The sequence below is a fragment of the Lampetra fluviatilis genome, chromosome 1, assembly GCF_964198595.1.
Source record: "Lampetra fluviatilis chromosome 1, kcLamFluv1.1, whole genome shotgun sequence".
In the NCBI taxonomy this organism is placed as follows: Eukaryota; Metazoa; Chordata; class Hyperoartia; order Petromyzontiformes; family Petromyzontidae; genus Lampetra; species Lampetra fluviatilis.
In genome coordinates, this window is record NC_136275.1 from 23,435,114 (window position 1) to 23,453,432 (window position 18,319).

The 18,319-nt window shown below is 45.2% G+C and overlaps 1 protein-coding gene across 5 annotated transcripts in view; it reads right to left on the bottom strand.

Annotated features, from left to right (window-relative positions):
- Positions 1-18,319, bottom strand: part of LOC144934146 (unconventional myosin-Ib-like) — a 116,500-nt gene that overhangs the window by 7,785 nt on the left and 90,396 nt on the right. For 2 of the 5 annotated variants that reach the window (XM_078859639.1, XM_078859630.1), the window contains exons 18-23: positions 12,554-12,754; positions 11,759-11,852; positions 10,869-11,018; positions 7,841-7,909; positions 4,714-4,800; positions 811-897 (exon numbers count right to left, since the gene is read on the bottom strand). In XM_078859639.1, the coding sequence (XP_078715765.1) occupies positions 811-897; positions 4,714-4,800; positions 7,841-7,909; positions 10,869-11,018; positions 11,759-11,852; positions 12,554-12,754 (688 nt within the window). The remainder of the gene's footprint in view (positions 1-810; positions 898-4,713; positions 4,801-7,840; positions 7,910-10,868; positions 11,019-11,758; positions 11,853-12,553; positions 12,755-18,319) is intronic. The other 3 variants (XM_078859658.1, XM_078859647.1, XM_078859668.1) reach the window with 2 other exon arrangements.

An 18,319-nucleotide genomic window follows, 5' to 3' on the forward strand; every position in this document is an offset into this window, starting at 1 on the left:
ACATGACCGCCAAAAGTCAATGCACTAGGCTGAAGCAATGCCTACATGCGAGGTGATGTCAACTGCATGGATGCACATTCTTAAGGGGATCCCACATCAGCATTTCCTCTAAAGTGTAAGTAATAGACCAGATCAGCACATCAGCAGCCCTCTGGTTGTGCGATTTATACCTTACACACATCTGCACCCGAGAGAATTCCTACAAAAGGTGGAACGTTCTCTTCACTCATTTAACCAGTGCGATCCCGTAGACCAATCACACCTGCACAATGTTTTGTCGAAGTGTTTTGATTAATACAGAGCCACCTTGCCTCCAATCCACATGTATGTACGGGAAAGCATTATAGAGCAAACAAGAGCTTGGATGAGCACTCAAGTGTCAATGTTTACGTACAAAACACCTGCAACACAAAACACCAGGTCGGCTGAAAGCAAAGAATGCTATTACATTTTAGTTGGAACTTGTTACCTCTAAGGTGTCAGAATATCAAACTGCTTAGCTGCAGGGGCAAGTTGCTGTGTGGGAGTCAGGTGCATTACATTATTTATGGTGCAAGTTAATCCATAAAAAAAAACACTTGTGGTTTTCACAAACCTCACTGGAGTCTACGCAATGACTAACAAGGTCAACACAGTGAGGCAAAGAATGGCACGGCAAAGCACAGCGCAATTTAATATTGCATAGCAGAGCTAAGCAAAGGACAGCACAGCCCACGGCAGCAGCAGCATAGAACAGCACAGCAACATACACGTGAGCTCAGCACAGTAAAACATGGCAGAACAAAGCATACAGCTTTGCAGATACACCACCTTGTGCCCTGTCCAGTGTGCCCAGATTACAGCCACTGCATGCTTGCGTCTTCCAAGCTCCTTCCTCTGATTCACCTGCCGTCGAACCTAGAATCCAGCCGTCACGCCGTAGAGCCACAAACACTCCGAATACACTAAAGTTCAAGAGCACAGCTTAAAGCTTCATACACGTTGGCTCGGAGCACTTAAAAGTGATCTCACATTAACGGACATCAGTGTGCATAGATTTCAATTATTTAAAAGCCACGCAATGCTATGGGTGATTTGAGTTGTATGATAAATGTAATCAATACCTGAACAAATGTGCGTGCTGTAATAGCCATTAAGGGGTATAGAAATAAACTTGCAATGCTGAACAAAGGCTGAAAGAAAGGGACAATTACTATTTGGCTCTTTCGGTGAAGTCACGTAGAAAGAAAATAAAATAAATAATAGAATACAACGTTTCGTCATCAGATAGAACTCAATTTGAGAGAGAGACAAAACACAGACACGGAGACACAGACAGACACACAAGCAGAGAGAGACAACACAGAGACACACAGAGAGAGACACACAGAGAGAGACACACAACATAGAGACATAGAGTGTGTCTCTGTGTAGTCTCTCTCTGCTTGTATGTCTGTCTGTGCGTCTCCGTGTCTGTGTTTTGTCTCTCTCTCAAATCTAGTTCTACCTGATGACGACTGCTTGTGTTGCAAATGAAATGTCGTATTCTATTATTTAATTTATTTTCTTTCTACGTGACTTTACCGAAAGAACCAAAGAGTAATTCCTGCAGTCACGAAAGCTTCAAATCAAGTTTGACGGAGACAATTGTCTATTGGACGAGCTACACATGGTCATTAAAACTGCCTAGAATAGGGAACAGCCGTCACAGGACTGGAAGAATGCAATTATAAGACTGCATATGACAGGCGATATAAATGAGTGTAGTAACTCTTGGGGGACAAGTATCTTGAGCATTCCCGGGAAGGTATTCACCAGAATATTTATGAATAGAATAAATAATCAAAATATAAAGTTACTTAAGGGAGAATCCGTGTGGACTTAGATCTGCGAGGGGCTGCAAGTGATAAGATCGGCAGATAGAGAAGAGTTGAGAGTATGGAGAGAACCTTTAGATTTCCTTTGTGGGCTTTAAGCAAGCCATCGATTCTGTGTGCCAGAAAGGCCTCTGGGAACTGTTAGGCTTGCTATGGCGTCCCAAGTAAGATATGTCGGCTGCTTCAAAACATGTATGATGGGACTCAGGCCTGTGTATGAATTGGGGGCGAGACATCGGAATGATTGGATGTTAGGACAGGTGTTTGTCATGGTGATATTATTGCCTCCCATCGTTTGTTTTATTGAGCTTGACTCTGTATTCATAAACACCACGACTATGGTGAGCAGAGTAGAAAATCCAGGAGTTTTGTACAGGCAAGATTAATGTGAGGGACTACAGAGATGATGCAGGTCTGTTGACTAGGACCTTGGCTTGGAGCCATAGAATTGGTGTTAGTTTTAGACTGTGACTGGACACTGGGATCGTTTTACGTCCCCTCCGCTCTCAATCTCTCCTACTACTCCTAACCGTCCCCCCCTCTTCCTTGTGCACAATCCCCGTTTCCGCTCCTTTCACCCTACTTGCCCCCTTGCAATGGAACAAACTTCCCCTCCGCATTAAGCAGCAAGCAACCATCACTGTCTAGTTTCCGCTCCTCGCTCAAGACCACCACCACCTCTTCTCCCTGGCCCATCCATCCCTCCACCCCGAGGTACCCCCTTAATTCCCGTACCCACTAACCTCCCTCCCCATCCCTATTCACCATATCACTTTTAGCTACCCTAATTTTACCATTCATAACCCTTGTAAAGTGGCTTGGATAAAAGCGTGATGTAAATATAAGATATAAGAAACGGGAGTCCTTGCAGTAGGATGACAGGTCCTGGTAGGAGGAGAGAACGTTGATATGGTACATGAATTTGTTGTGTACTTGGGCAATAATGTCCGTAATGCAGGTGGCTGTGAGAAGGAGGTCAAGGAGGCTCTTTGCTTCAGCAGGGCAAACGTGTAGTGGGGCTAGGGAAACCACTTCGGAAGGGAAAAAGAGATAAATCTAAGTGTAAGCAAAATGGTGCATGAGGCAGGGGTGCCACTTGTATTAATGTATGGATCAGAGAGCTGAACCCTAACCAAGCGGCTTGGAAATAAGTTATTGGGAACTTGAGCCACAAGTGTCTGAGGCAGATGCTACGAATGTAGTGGCAGAAAAGGATGAGCAATGCACACATCTGGAGGAAACATGGCAGGTAAATGCTGCAGCTATGACTGGGAAATAAAACTAAAACAGGTTGCACTGGGGGGGCAAGTGGGGGGGGGGTTGCCGAGACGGACGCTGGAAGGGCCTCCATGAGTCCGGAGGCCAAGGGTAAGGCCTAAGACCATATGGTGGGATATGTTGGGGTAGATTTTGCAGGTCATGTGTCTACTCTGTAGCAGCTTACAGGATCTGGCAGATGGTAGAATGAATTAGTGAGGTAGGGTGGCATCACCGGCTTTGGCCATGATGACATTTGGACCTTGACTTTGCTAAAAAAATTCAGGTACTGCATTATTTAGACGACTAAAGAGTTCCACCGTGCCACGTGCACAGGGCGACAGTTCACCGTTACCATTATCCAGGGAGCCATGGTTTACTATGCAATGGCATACACAAGGTAGCAGAGCACAGGAGTAGGAGCAGCTTGCTCTACCAGTTTGTTACAGCTGTCACCACAAATCATTCTCTAACACAAGCACCAATGTAGTGATACATCTTCGTCTTTTTTACGTGGAATGGCTGTATTTATTATTCCACTGTTCTTGCTAAACTGCACTGGCAGTCAATTTTTTCAGGCAAATCTTCAATTTTTCCTCCTCGCATGCAAATGTCACGAAAATAAACTGAACAATAAATACACGTGCTGGTTTTTCTATAGTCAGAGCAGCCTTATAATGCTTTAAAATGGACAAAATTGAATTGAAAAATATGCTATGCTGTTGAATGCCTAGTTCAGTGGTATACATTTCTGGCACGTTTCAGAGTGTAACTGAACTGACTATATATTATTGGCATTTACATAACCTGACGTGGTATTTGAGGAAAATGCTAATGAACAAATGTGAGGTTAATAATTGTCAATAAAATAAAAAAGTGATTGGTGAATTTGTTTGTCGAATCATAACAAGTACTGCAATATAAATAAACGCAATGGTTATTGTCAAAGATTAAATCGTTAGTCTTGGTAATCCACTCCTTGTGGAAAGCCAAACTGTGGGGGGAAACTGACATTGTAATCTGTGGGGAGAAAACCTGTAGAGGAAAAGTAAAACTGCATTCATTCACATGCAGTTAGTGTAAAGAGGTGAAATAAACCATTGTCACAACCATAAATAACAAAGCAATGTGTCAACAGAAATGTTAGACAAACATCATGGTAAAATGAAGACACCAAAATACAACTTAATGATAGAGCTATGCAAGTTACACATTACCATGCAAGGTTAGATTTACTGAATTCGTGAATGTGGTTAGTCACATGGTCTGCTTTTGCCAACGTTGAAACCTTGAAATGAATGCAGTCGTTAGTGTTTACGGATCACATTAGTGGTTACAGATCACGTCGAAATGTGCAGTGAACACCTATCTGCCCATGGATCGTGACAATTATTAGTGGTTACAGATCACTTCGTTTTACGCAGTTAAACAAACCATGAAGGCAAACCAGCTACAACGGCCCTGGCATGCAAAGCCATGCAAAATCCTTCTCAGCGTTGATGCAACTCCCTGGGCCATGTGAAGCAGTGTAGTGATACCGGTAGAGGGGCTAGGGGTGCAGCAGGGCACAGAGGTCTGGCATGGAACTAAGCGGCCTCACCTGGAAGCCACACCAGTAGGCGCGAATAACGGTCGCGGCGTCGTTGAGTTTTTTCTGGTGCTTGAGGTGGCGCAGGAGTCTGCGGGCCTGGCGACACGATGGGGGACACGGCGGCGAGCGCGAGCGCACGTCGATGGAAAGACAAGAGACAGAGGCAAGAAACGGCGGCGGAGGCACGGGTGGGCTGAGCAAGTGCACATGGGTGCTCAAGCCACGAGGTACATGGGCACACAGAGACACACAGAGGCCGACTGCATGGACAGATGGACACAGATGTGCGCAGGCAGACGTGAAAAACACGTAAATATTGCACAGATAAAAGAAGTAGGCCTTTGTTAAGCTTTAAAGCCAATGCAGAAAGTGCAGTTAGTGAGCGTCTATTAACGGTGGTATGGCAGTCGAGAATGTGGCTTGGCTAATTCTATACCCAGCTAACTTTGTATCCTTGGTGCTTACGATATATTGATGGACTAAGCTGGGGTGCTCATTTTAGGCTGAGCTGACCAATGATGATACGCAGGCCAGGTCAGACACCAATTGTTACTTGGGTGCAAGCATCATCACGCAATGCAATTATCGCTAGAACACCACTCCAAACAGAGGTGTGGACACATGCTATTTTCGTTTATCTTACTTTTCATCAGCCATACAGATATGGGCAGAAACGAAAGTGCAGGAATACCTGTTGGATCTCACGTGAAATTTGTACCGAAACATTAACAGGAAATTAGTTTGACAGTTAAATATAAGAAAATGGTGCATGTTTTCTAGTTTTGACATTGTAGGTCAGGTCACTGAAGCCTTAGTGTAATTGTTTTCAATTGAGCAGATCTTGTAGCATGTTACTTCGACATTGACACTCATTTGTTCGCAATGCTATGCACGTGTGTGTTTCCCGTACATCTTCCAGTATAGTAGGGCGTGTGTTCCATTGTGTACCCTCCTGTCCAGGTGCCCTTGGGTTCACTGGACATGCATCGATCACCAAGCTGATAAGTAAGCTTCCAAAAGCAGGTGGCAAAGTCCCCTGGCTGAAGGGACCCCGGGCCCCCCCACACCCCACTTCGTTTACCGAGGCCACTCATCCCTCGCTCGTCTCAACCAACACCACACTACCCGCTCTGCATCTGCAAAGCAAAAAAAATTTAACTACTCCCCATGTCGGAGCGCACTTCAATGCTGAGAATGAGAGTGTGGTGGTGCCTGTTTCAGTGGTTTGCCCTCATATTTCGTCAGGATTTTTTTCTCACTTTGTCAGGATTTTTTCCTCATATTTTGTCAGGATTTTTTTCTCATTTTGTCCGGATTTTTTTCTCACTTTGTCAGTATTTTTTCCTCATTTTGTCAGTATTTTTTCCTCATAATTTGTCAGGATTGTTTCCTCATATTTCATCAGGATCTTTTACTAATTTTGTCAGTATTTTTCCCCCTGAAAAATGTTGTGCCATGCACAATATTCACGTGATTCTTAACAAGTCATTACACACAAGTTGAGAAATGAGTCCCGTTTTTAAAAGGGGCTCCTTCCAGCTTGGGTGCAGCAAAGACATTTGCATTGTTAGAATGCTGTTATAGTGAGCCTCTTCTTTGTTCCAACAAAACCGTTTCAAATTTTACTTTGAAAGCTTCAATTCTCACGTGGATGTTGCTCAGTAAGATCCTTAATCTGGTTCTTCAAAGCAAGTTTAAAGAACAAGAGTTGGTCCATTATGATCATATAATGGAAAACACCTTATAGCCTTTCATAGTTAGTGGAAGATATTCCACAGTGGTACTATGATTCAACACATACTCTGCGTGTGAATACTTTGGACCAATATATTCCTGATAACGAACAGAGTGTACAAGTCATGAGTTTAAACGTAACAAGGTGCTCATTCAGCACCTGTGATAGATCCTGCTTGAAGTTTGACCAGCAGGAAATGAAATGTTTTATCCACAGAGTGGGGAGATTGTCCACACGCAGTGACGCTTATGGTCTCATTCCACTCATCAATGACGGCAATAAAAAAAAAACTGTCATTGTAAACCTGCTCTTCATTCATACTCAGCTGTACAGGGATACAATGTGGGTCAAGGAACAGATAATGCATTGCTTTATACTGGTAGGAACCTCCTGGTTACACCAGCCCACAGTGGGTTATTGTGTCCGTCGTGCAGGGAGGGGCTGGGCGGGGAGGGTGGGGAGGGGCTGGGTGGGGAGGGTGGGGCTGGGTGGGGAGGGAAGGGTGGGGAGGGTGGGGCTGGGTGGGGGGTGGGAGGGGTGGGGCTGGGTGGGGAGGGGCTGGTCACCCCATGGTGCCCTTATAAAACTCAACGTTTAACCTACTCTCGCCGGCTTGTGCCCGCCCTCACAGTCAGGCATATTTGTGGAATACACCACGCCGCCGATGACCCTGGCCATTGACCGAGCAACCCAACGTTCCTACCAGCTCCCTCCGCAGGAATGTGTTGGGGTATATGTATGTATGTAAAATGTATTTTGCACCGTACGTAGCCAAACATGCTCAGCAGAGGTGCAGGGGAAGAACAACAAACTAAACATAAAAAGCAGTTCTAAAGAAATGAGTCAGTTCTTAAGAAATTGGTTTTAAATCTAGATTTAATTCATTTCTTTAGAACTGCTTCTTGTGCTTTGTTAGTTGTGCTCACTATCGAGAGGGCAGTGACACTTGGTCACTTAATAATGAAAGAAGCGCTGCGTGCAGCAGGTCACACCAGAAGTGGCCGTCAATAAAATATGCACGCGGAGGTGTGGTGCTGCAACACCACAAATAAAGCTTGGCTTGGCTGTGAAACTAGCATCAGTGGAACACAGCTGCAGGAAGGGCATACAAGAAACCTTTTGTAAAATGTGCACATTGCCACGAAATTCGCGACACACAATCCCATCGGCTGGAAAAAGGGAGATCGTCATTGTTAGGATGCGTTTTATGTTGCGCTTTGAACGGTGGCTCCATGCAGTATAAACTCGAGCACTTCACCCTCTGCCACCAAAGAGACTCCAACAGTGATTTGGTGGGAGGAGACGGAGTCACTGGCAAGGTGGGACGGGTGCAGAGTACACAACCGTGATTATTTAGTGCAGGCACATCGAGCCAACTCGGCACGCAGTCATCGCTCATACCTTCCATCCGCGGACAATGCGCTGCAGGAGAACAATGCACTCCAGAGTCTTCACGTACCTCTTGCGTTCCTAGAAAAGAGCAACACGCAATGCTAATGGGGACCGCAATTAATTTGGTTAATCGTTGAGAAAGCCAATGCCGAATTTTGGGGGCGGCTCCTGGGACTGCCCAAAGGCGAGGTGATCTTCAGCGAAGAAGCGGAGACGATTAATAATTGAAAGCTCGGGCACAGTTGGGGTTGCTCTAAAAGGCAATGTGCTTCTCCAATGTCAATCCTTGGGGTGCTACGGGGGAATAAGCATTACAGCCATTAGAGGAGCTCCAATCTGTACTAATTAAGTTATTTATTAATGACACACTCCACAAGGCCATCGCCATAGGAATAGAGGATGTTTACCCCCTGGCTCAGAGCTGCAAAGTGGGATGAGTACCATTCTATGCTTATTTGAGCATGGAATCACTGACTATACACAAGAACAACAGTGTTCACGCTCACAATGCAGACATAAGCATTGCTATCAAACTAACGACATACATTTCTCAGAACTGGTGTAATTAACCACGTGCTTCATGGTCCATCCAGGAAGCCACAGCATAATTTTGTAAAGAGAACGGATCCTAAAACTTACTTCAGGAATACGCCGCCACATTGGCCATTCGCACGATACATGGACCAGCTGACATTGAGATGTAATCGCAAACTCTACGTTAAATATCTTGTGAGTTTTCCCATAAGCTCTTTCATAATGTCTACGTGGGTCAACTCGCTCGTGGATAGAGAATCCTTGATCCTCTGAGGCAACAATAACTCCAACGTGTTGAGAATATGAATATTCTCAACACGTTATGTGTAGACATTTTTAGACAAAGACTGAGATCCCCCATATTGCCTTAACAGACTGTTAGTGAGCACCTATGAAGGCCGGCATGGTACATGATGAGGTAGGTGGCCAGCACCATGCCCGACCACCTTTGTCTTTCCAGTGGCAATGTTTACACACTGCACCAGGTACTCATTTGAGGCTGAGTCGACCCAGGGGAGGCCCAGGACCAGTTCAGATAATCGTCACTGGTGTTGGCCGAAAGTGGGAATTGATATCGGCTTGCCAGGTTTGTAGCGCAGCGTGCTCACCACTTCGTCACTGCTCCCCACACATATATATATACACACAGATGCTCACTACATGATACAAACACTGCCTCTTAAATTATCTCTACAACAAATGGCATATACTGAACAAAATAAATGTGTCACTGAACTGGGACATTGACGAGAATGCACTGGAACTTTCTTTAACAAAAGACCACTTTAATTCCTAAAATGTGGCCTTTAAATGTTAAATACAACCACAAGGTGTGCACGTTAGGTTGCTTCAACATCCGCTTCTAACAGGCAGCCTGCTCTTAACACGTTCACCCACACAAATTCCAAGAATGTGGAGCAGGAGTTCACAAGTGGTTTTGTTTGTTCAACTGGCATCTATTACCTCGAAGCAGAGGCTGCATGCCAAACACAGATGCAGCAATTAGACACACTGAATTGCAGAAAGCAATACGCTTCTCTTAAGTATTATGCTCAGACAATATAAGAATGAACACTAATGCCCTTCCTATATTTTCTTTCAGTGTCACGTTTTATTTATAGCATAATAATAGAATTTGCCTTCGGCTGCGTTTATTAACAAATGGCAAATGACTCCAGTCATCTAAAAAGTCCAGCATGATATTTGCATGCCAAATCAACCAAGTCGAATGACCTTCTGTGAGTTTTAATAAAATCATATTTGTAAAAATGTATATTGCCATACGTTATCTTGCATGTGAGTGGTCTCTCGATGCTAGGACAATACTTGTTGACTTTCCACAATGTGATACTCCTTTTTTTTACACATGACCAGAATTTGAACTTGTAACTCTTTACATACAGATAAGACCACCCCTCCCCCTTAACTTGTATTTAAGAGCTTGTCTCTTGGAATTTTGCCTCACTTGATACAGTAAATTTAGCTGTGACAGTCCCACCTGATGACGGAGACTTGTGTTGCCTCCGAAACGTCGTGATTTATGATTTTATTTCTATTATTATTTCTATTATTTTTATTATTTATTTTTACCTACGTGACTTTACCGAAAAAAAACCAAAGAGTTTGTAACTCTTTGACTGACAGTTGAGCAACTGTTACAGCGTGGACGTGTGTTATTAAAAATGCATGAAAATCTGGAACATATACTTTCAAAGGAAACTGGCTCAGTGGTACTAAATGATTTCACCATTTGCTTCCAGCCGCCTTGCAGGCAACTTCCTTCCACTTGCAACGATCAAAGCACTGCCGACTTCCCACTCAGCCAGAATAGTAATGTCGCTTTGTGCCATATCGTATAATCTCCAATTCCGACAGAGCCTCCAGTGAAATTTAAGATAAACGGTAACACAGTCTAAATGTCTCGGAGCATGTCTGCGTGATCCATGCTGGGATGTAGTCAGAAATAGTGGCGAGTTGGTCTCATGACCACTGTAAGGGCTTGCAATGGAGTGTGCATTTTGCTTCATACTTATTTAAATCCTTTGGGAATTATTCATATCTACACAATGTGAACATGGTTATGAACACTCCTGACATTTTCATAGCAAGCATTTGATACTGATATTTTCAATGTGCGCAATTGAATGTGGGTGGCTGTATAGTGTAAAGATTACTTACAATTTGCCATCTACCCATTTTTTCCACAAGTTTGAGTTCTCAAATTATGCAATGCAAACTATCAGCTGTCAAACCACTTTGGTGAATGACCAATTATTGTATGCACACAATCTGACATGTTGGCACTGTGGCTAGAGTGTTTGGCTCAAAAGGAAGGATGAAAGAGTTCAAATCCTGACTCCTTGCTTACTCAGCCCATCATTCCTTTGGTGTTGGTTAAATGTTGTACCACCTAACGGAATGACGTGTGTGTGTGTGTGGTGTGTGAGATTATCCTCGAAAGGAGCTCGAGGCCGATCGTGCCTGTACAATGAACGGGACTCACTTGGTGTGATCGGACATAGCTGGCGATTAATATCTGGCTCTTCTTCATGAGGAGGAAGTGAGTGCGGCACTTGTAGCCGCGGTACGTCTTCTGGATGAGGGTGGCCAGCTCGTGCATGCGCTCCGTGCGTTTCCGCTCGAGCTGAAACAACTGTGGTGGCGACATGGAATATACAGTTATTTGGTGCTGCTATAGCAAGTGTATCTACAAACCATGTTTTTATTGATAACTGTATCTGAACAAGTAAAAATGGTTGTACTTTGATTCAGGATAAGGACTTACATTTGTTCGGGAATTAAATGGTGGGGAATCTCAAAATACAAAATGGGTAAATAAGTTATCCGTCATTCATGTCATCTTTACGTTCCCAATTCTCCAGACAAAACATATCCAATCCATCAAAAATGTATGGAAAGAGGCAGTACCAAATCAAGGAATGTCAGGAGTGCTGGCATCTGGACTGTCCTTTACGAAAACGGGCACTGAGACAACACGCATCTGCTTTGACAGCCCCTTTGAGAGTGGTTGGAATTCCTCATTCTCTGGGCAAGAGCCTGGATCTTAATAAGATGACCACTGTAGACATTCTATAAAGTCTTTACTGACTTGATTTACGAAGAAGACGTTCGGAGTTTCATTGAACCCCCCCAACTAGGATTTCAACTCGCAACCGCCTGCTTTGGAATGAATAGAACTACACGCTACCCAACCAGGTTATGGATCACAGGCAGTGGAAAAATGGCATTAGTTGGAGGGTCAAGAGGCCTAAGTTGTGAACCACCAATGGGTTAACTGGGCCGTGCTATTCGGTTAATTAAACCCCCCCCCCCATACCCAGAATCTGTCATTCAAATGAGCGTGCGCTGAGTGCCGTGAGCAACCCTGCGCACCGTGGTGGGGCTCTTGATGAAGACCTTGGTGATCCCAAAGGCGTATTCCTCCTGGGGAAGTTTCAGGTCCACCAGGATACTTTTCACCCCCTCCCTGTTTGACAGTCATAGCGTGGGGAACAATCATTTGCGATCCAAGGGGAACATCGCACGCCATTCAACGCAACTCATTATTCTTAGAGCACAGAAGATTCTCGATTGACTGCGTATATGGGAAGAGGCCCATGTGCAGCTTCATCAATTTGGAACCCGGCAGGTTCTCAAGATCGCATGTTCACTCCACGCTCACAAATAAAAAGTAAATCAAATACTGTGTGTGATTAATCATGCGTGAAATTTACCTAAGTCCGATTTATCAGAAATGTAATGTTTTATGCTGGGTGTGGTGGTGCACACACATAACCCAGTATTTGGAGGCCGTGTTATTGGCTCACGAAAATTTCACGGTGTGCCATGGAATTCCCAAACTGCTGCACTGTGAAGTGGCCAGTGCATGACAGTCCAGAAAGTGGGTTCCTGGCCACACACTGTGGACTACTGAGTCCTCACATACTCACGTACACGTGAGTTTTTTTATGGGTGTTCCGGTTTCCTCCGACATCAAAACACGAATTAAAAATGAATAGACCAGACATTCCAATGCAGGAGAGTCATCATTCTGATGATTACCATATCGCGAGATGAACATAAAATAGAACGGGCCTTTTCTATAACCCTTCCATATGGTGACCCCAAGGCAACCAAGCCGTGACAATGTTTGCACGATGAGCTGCATGCGTGGTGCATGTGACGTACTTGGCTTCGCCGTTCCAATGCGGCCACGTTCGGCTGCCGAGCATCTTGTACCGGTGGAGGCACAGCGCATAGAGCTGGCGGAACACGTATCCCGCTCGCCTGACACGCACGTTCTCCATGAGGCCCAGGTAGCGCACCTGGTTCAACACCAGATCGTCCTGGAAGAGGCTGCCCGACTTGCGGTCATTGGGCTTGAGGCACCTGTAGCGAGTAGGTGCAGAGACATGGGAGCAGCATGGCCATGGTGAACATAGCGCACATTGTGCGTGGCACATAATGCGTGGTCTGGCTGCCCCGTGAAAAGAATGTGTCTGCAGCACAGAAAGAGGAGTTGAATTATTGGTTTCACATGGCTGTACTCTGAAAGGTGTGCTGCTGGTGTGACACGTTTCGATATGATTGTTATCTGTGGACTTTATTTTCAGCATGATACCATCCTTACACTGTGGCATTGATGATGTGGCACCCTTGATAATTAGCAGCCGAATTAATGAAGAGTAGGCTGTGCAAACTGCTTGAGCGTCGATCGCTGTCAGCAAGCCAGGGTGAAAAAGCCGGTGCTTTCTCAGTCTGACAGCAACTCTTACTAAAACACCCATTCGAATTGTGCTCCCAGTGTCGTCATCAATTCAATTACTGATGTGCTGAAATTTGTGATGCCTATGGTATTAAAAGGCAAGGCAATGAGGATGGATGATGATGGTAATGAAGTTTAAGAATTTCAAATATAAGATTAATGGTTGGCTTGAAATAATTTCAATACTTTCAAACCTCAATAGGCAAATAAAATTATAGATATAATCATGTAAACAATAGAAGTAACAAATGTACATAATTATAGACACAATCAGATAAACAACACAAGTAACAAGTGTACATTACTCTTGTGACCTTGTAGGCACACACTGTGTGCCTACAAGGTCACAAACATATTATGTATAACATGTTATGTTCACTCAGTGTTTTTGCGAGTGCATATCATTATCGCGTAAAAAAAATTTACATAACATACTGTATCTATGCATATGCAACATATATTAACAGAATAAAAAATCAAGATAGTTACCAAAGCCTTCCAAAAACAGCTACATTGCCTTCTGGTAGCTGAAAATATTCAAGGTAACACTACTAGAACTGACAAACTACCGTATCAGTGATAAGCGAGGAATACAAAGGCTGAACCGATCAAATCTGCAAATGATGAGAAGCACAACAGAAACCTTGAGTAGGCTGGGAAAATCACAGGTTTCAAACAACACCCAAAAACGTGTATAAAAATCACTCAGCTTTTGCGCATTGTGCAAAAAAACCACCAGCAGTTTCTGACCACACTGACATTCTTCACGCACTGCTGATGATTTATTTTGCATAATGCACAAGGGCTGGGTGCTTTTTGCCCACGATTGTCTGTGTGATTTGAGACTTAAGGCTGAACCGAGCCAGACCAAGAAGTCCCCCCAGCAGGGGGATACGTGGTACTGTTGCAATGCGTGCCCGTGTCCATTGGTGTCACCCTTCATTTTGTGGACAAACGGCATTTAGCGCTTTCGCGGCTAAGCGGTGCTTTTCTGTAATAAGCAAATCTGGAGGCGGAGCTGGTGAACCCGGCTGACACCGAGAGCAAGACACCCAATCTTCATGCTAAGAGGTAGTAGCGTTTCGGAGGCAATTTCGCAAGCAGATATCTTTGACGTACAGTATGTTTACACATTCTGGCCTACAATCCATTCATATGTATGGGTGTTCTTCAGTTACCTTGGTTTACTCTCTTATGAAAAATTGCTCAATAAATATGCCTGCATAAAAGACAATTATAAATTTGCCTATCATCCATTTGGGGTAAATAAAATGTGTACCACTTTGTGGCAAGTCAACAGTGATCAAGCAATTATGTGTTTACTGGGCCCCACCAAGGGAATGTGGTATTCCTCGTGACTACGAACAGATGTAAGCACGCATACTCTTTGGTTTTTTCGGTAAAGTCACGTAGGTAAAAAATATAATAAAGGAAAACAACTAAATTAAATCACGACGTTTCGGGCGTAACACAAGCGTCCTTCTTCAGGTAGGGACAACGTAGCGAAAGCACAACCGCTTAAGTGTAAGCACGACCCCATTGCTCACTTGAGCAGGGAGATACTTGAACTTTGACTTTTAAATAAATAAAATCCAGCCATTCTCAATCCAGCAAAGGATGAAGATCTTCCCACACCATGTTCGTCATGGGTTTTTTTTTCCTCCCATACTTCGCTATGCTAGTATATCAATTATACCATATAGAAGTACTGTACACTGATGGCACAACAACGCCACACTATTGATTTGATGCGACAGTATTGCAATGAAGTGCGGCAGCAACACACAGCATGGTCTAGTGCAGCAGACAGTCCGGCACAATGCAAGGGAAGCCGTGGGGGGTTTGGTCCTGTATGGGCTGGAGTTAAGCAATTATTTTAACTATTTTAGTTACCAGGTAAGGCCCACTGCGCTATATAGCTCTTTTTGAGAAGCAACCTGGCCACAAATGATAGCTCAACGAAATGGCTTATCATATGTGGGAATTTATAGGAGCAGCCAAATTATCTAAACGCATGTTCACAAAGGTGGAGAGAAAAACCGAAGGATCCGGAGAAAAATCCACACGACCACAAGGTCACCTCGCCCCAGAGACAAGTTAAGAGATTCATAACAAAGCGCATGCCGTTTGGAAGCACTCCAGAGAGAGTATTTAAATTAAATGTGTGTATCTGACGAAGCCAAAATACACTGCCTTCATCTTAGCGGTGGTGTAGGTTAGTGAGTTCATGAGTACATTTAATTATCCACATAATGAATGGTCTGTGTAGTCATGAACCATAGCTTAAGTGCTGAGAGATGATTACGTGTTGATATTATGATGCAGTTTCGATTTAAAGCTTTCGTGACTGCAGGGATTCATCTTCTTGGTTCTTTCGGTAAAGTCACGTAGAAGGGAAGTCTCACGACGTTTCGGCTGCTTGCGTTGTGGCCGAAACGTCGTGAGACTTCCCTTCTACGTGACTTTACCGAAAGAACCAAGAAGATTATGATGCAGCTCTGATTAGGTTAATATGCCACCCACTGAGATCCAAAACACGCATTATGTATCTAATTTAATAAACAACACACATCTAAATACTGTCAATTATTTTGCTCAATGAAATTGTAAACAACAGATATAAAAATATGTAATCCTATATGTATTATTTGTGAACGGTGACATGTTTTGTAATGCACAATGTGCTGTTGGTAGTGGAATATTATCACATGAGTTGTGTTCTGCTTTAAATATCCCTTACCAGTACAGTCCCATTGTTTATTCAAAAACATAATACTGAAATTAAATAGCTTTCATTAATGGCCTTCACCACTGCAGCTCGAGGATGCATATGCTACTCAAAATGTATGTGATGCACACATTCTAGTTGCAGCCAATGAAAGCTATCGTTGGAAAGCTCAAAAGGTATCATTCTGAATCACAAATATAAACGGTTTAGACTCTTGGGGCTCTTATATGCCATTGTATTTGCCGCAGAAATAACTACTTATAACATTAGCATTGCTTGCTGACCAATGCTGCCCAAGATTTAATCGACAGGCATTGAAGATATTCAGAATTCAACCGCATTCGAGACATAGACACATACACCATGGCTAAACAATGAGGCTAAAAAAAGACACACCATCTTTTCGAAATTTTAACATACATGAAGTATTGGAAAATGACGGCAGGAAACTCCTTGACGGGAACACACTTCTTTTATTAAATCTTGACTTGTAACAATACAACGCGTGGCCTCTCTTCTTCACACCGCACTTCTCTTGACTCAGGATTCTGTGCTGCCGGCTCTCTGTGCCTCGTGTAGACTCCGCGCCTCGGCTACACTCCTCTCTCGCCTCGTGTAGACTCTGCGCCTCTGCTACACTCTCCTCTCTCGCCTCGTGTAGACTTTGCCTCTCTCTCGCTGGCTACACCGTATGCATACTCGGCTCGTGCAGACCGTTCTCTCTCGCTGGCTACACCGTATGCATACTCGGCTCGTGCAGACCGTTCTCTCTCGCTGGCTACACCGTATGCATACTCGGCTCGTGCAGACCGTTCTCTCTCGCTGGCTACACCGTATGCATACTCGGCTCGTGCAGACCGTTCTCTCTCGCTGGCTACACACTACACATTACTCAGCTCGTGTAGACCGTTCTATCTCGCTGGCTACACACTATACATTACTCAGCTCGTGTAGACCTTTCTCTCTCGCTGGCTACACACTATACCTTACTCTCTCGTGTAGACCTTTCTCTCTCGCTGGCTACACACTATACCTTACTCTCTTCTACTCTCCATTACTCTCCTCTCCGGGCTCTATCTCTACACCTTCGTCTTCATTCTTAGATGGTTCCACTTCTGCCCCTTGCTCCTCTGTGCATCACCTTATATACCCCTTCTTCCCGGGAGACGGAGCGGATGCGGACCTCAACGTCGGCACCGCTCCTCCGTTACCCAATCCCCACGCGCTATCCCCACGATCCGGTTCCGCTCAGCGCGTGTTTCCACTCTCCGACCAATCACACCGCGCTGCTACCCGATCACTCCCTCTGGGCGCGTCACCGGCACACAGCCAATCAGCAGCACTACCCCCACCCGCGCACTGACGCCTGCTCCTCCCCGTCAGCGCGCGTCACCACACACACACCCGTACTTACGCGCTGGCACACGACATATACACCCAGCGCGTATCACCACTACATCACCCCCTCCCACATAGCTCGCAGCCGGCCCGGCTGCTAACAACAACCAACCACGACGATAAAACGACAACCAACAAAAAAAAACCCCATAACCCCCCGAGTGTGCCCCGTAACATAACACAACAACAACAACAACAAGAATAACTATGTACAGATTGACAATGAACGCGAAAAGTCAACAATAACACGATACGAGCAAATTCGAAACGAACGCGCCCCACGTCCCTGCGACTACACGCAGTGACGAGGCGCTCCAACTGCTCCGACTCCTCACGAGGCAGGTCATGCAAAGTAGCACGACCTGGCGCGAGTCCGTCTGGCTGGTCCATCGTATGGGGCGGGACACTGACGACCGTCCGGCGGTTCCGGCCGCTCCAGACGGCGCGGAACGGGCCTGAAAGGGCCGGCCCCGCCGCGGAGATCCGGCCGCCGGTGATCGGCAGCTGTCAGTTCCGAGACACCTGGGAGCAGATCAGGCGACAATACGTGTGGATCAGGCAGAGACATTTCCCCCTCTGGGTCGCCGGTCACGTCACACGCCCGGCCATCACGACACAAGGGGAGGCCATATGGAGGCGAGAACGGTTTCAGTCGGGAGGGGTGAACGTACCACCGGCGCTTTCCCCACTTTATCTGAACGCACTGGGGCCGTGCAACGCGCACGACCTCCACGGGTCCCCTCCACGGTCTCAACAATTTAGGCGACGTAGCCAAGGGTGCCTGAGGGCAATGCAGCCAGGCCCTGTCACCTGGTTTCCATTCGTGCATGGACACCTTCCGTGCCCGCAACCGTTCATTAGCAATTTGGCGAGCCCGCGAATTAAGCCGTGCGGCCTCCCTCGCCTCTGTCAGCTTATGAATATTAAACTTAATATGTTCTGCCAAATTAGAATTAGTTCGTGGAGCGGACAGGCCAAGTTGCGTTTCTATTGGCGGGTCAGCTTCCCGACCGTACATCAAATAGAATGGGGAAAACCCCGTAGCTGCATGGGGGGCCATTCT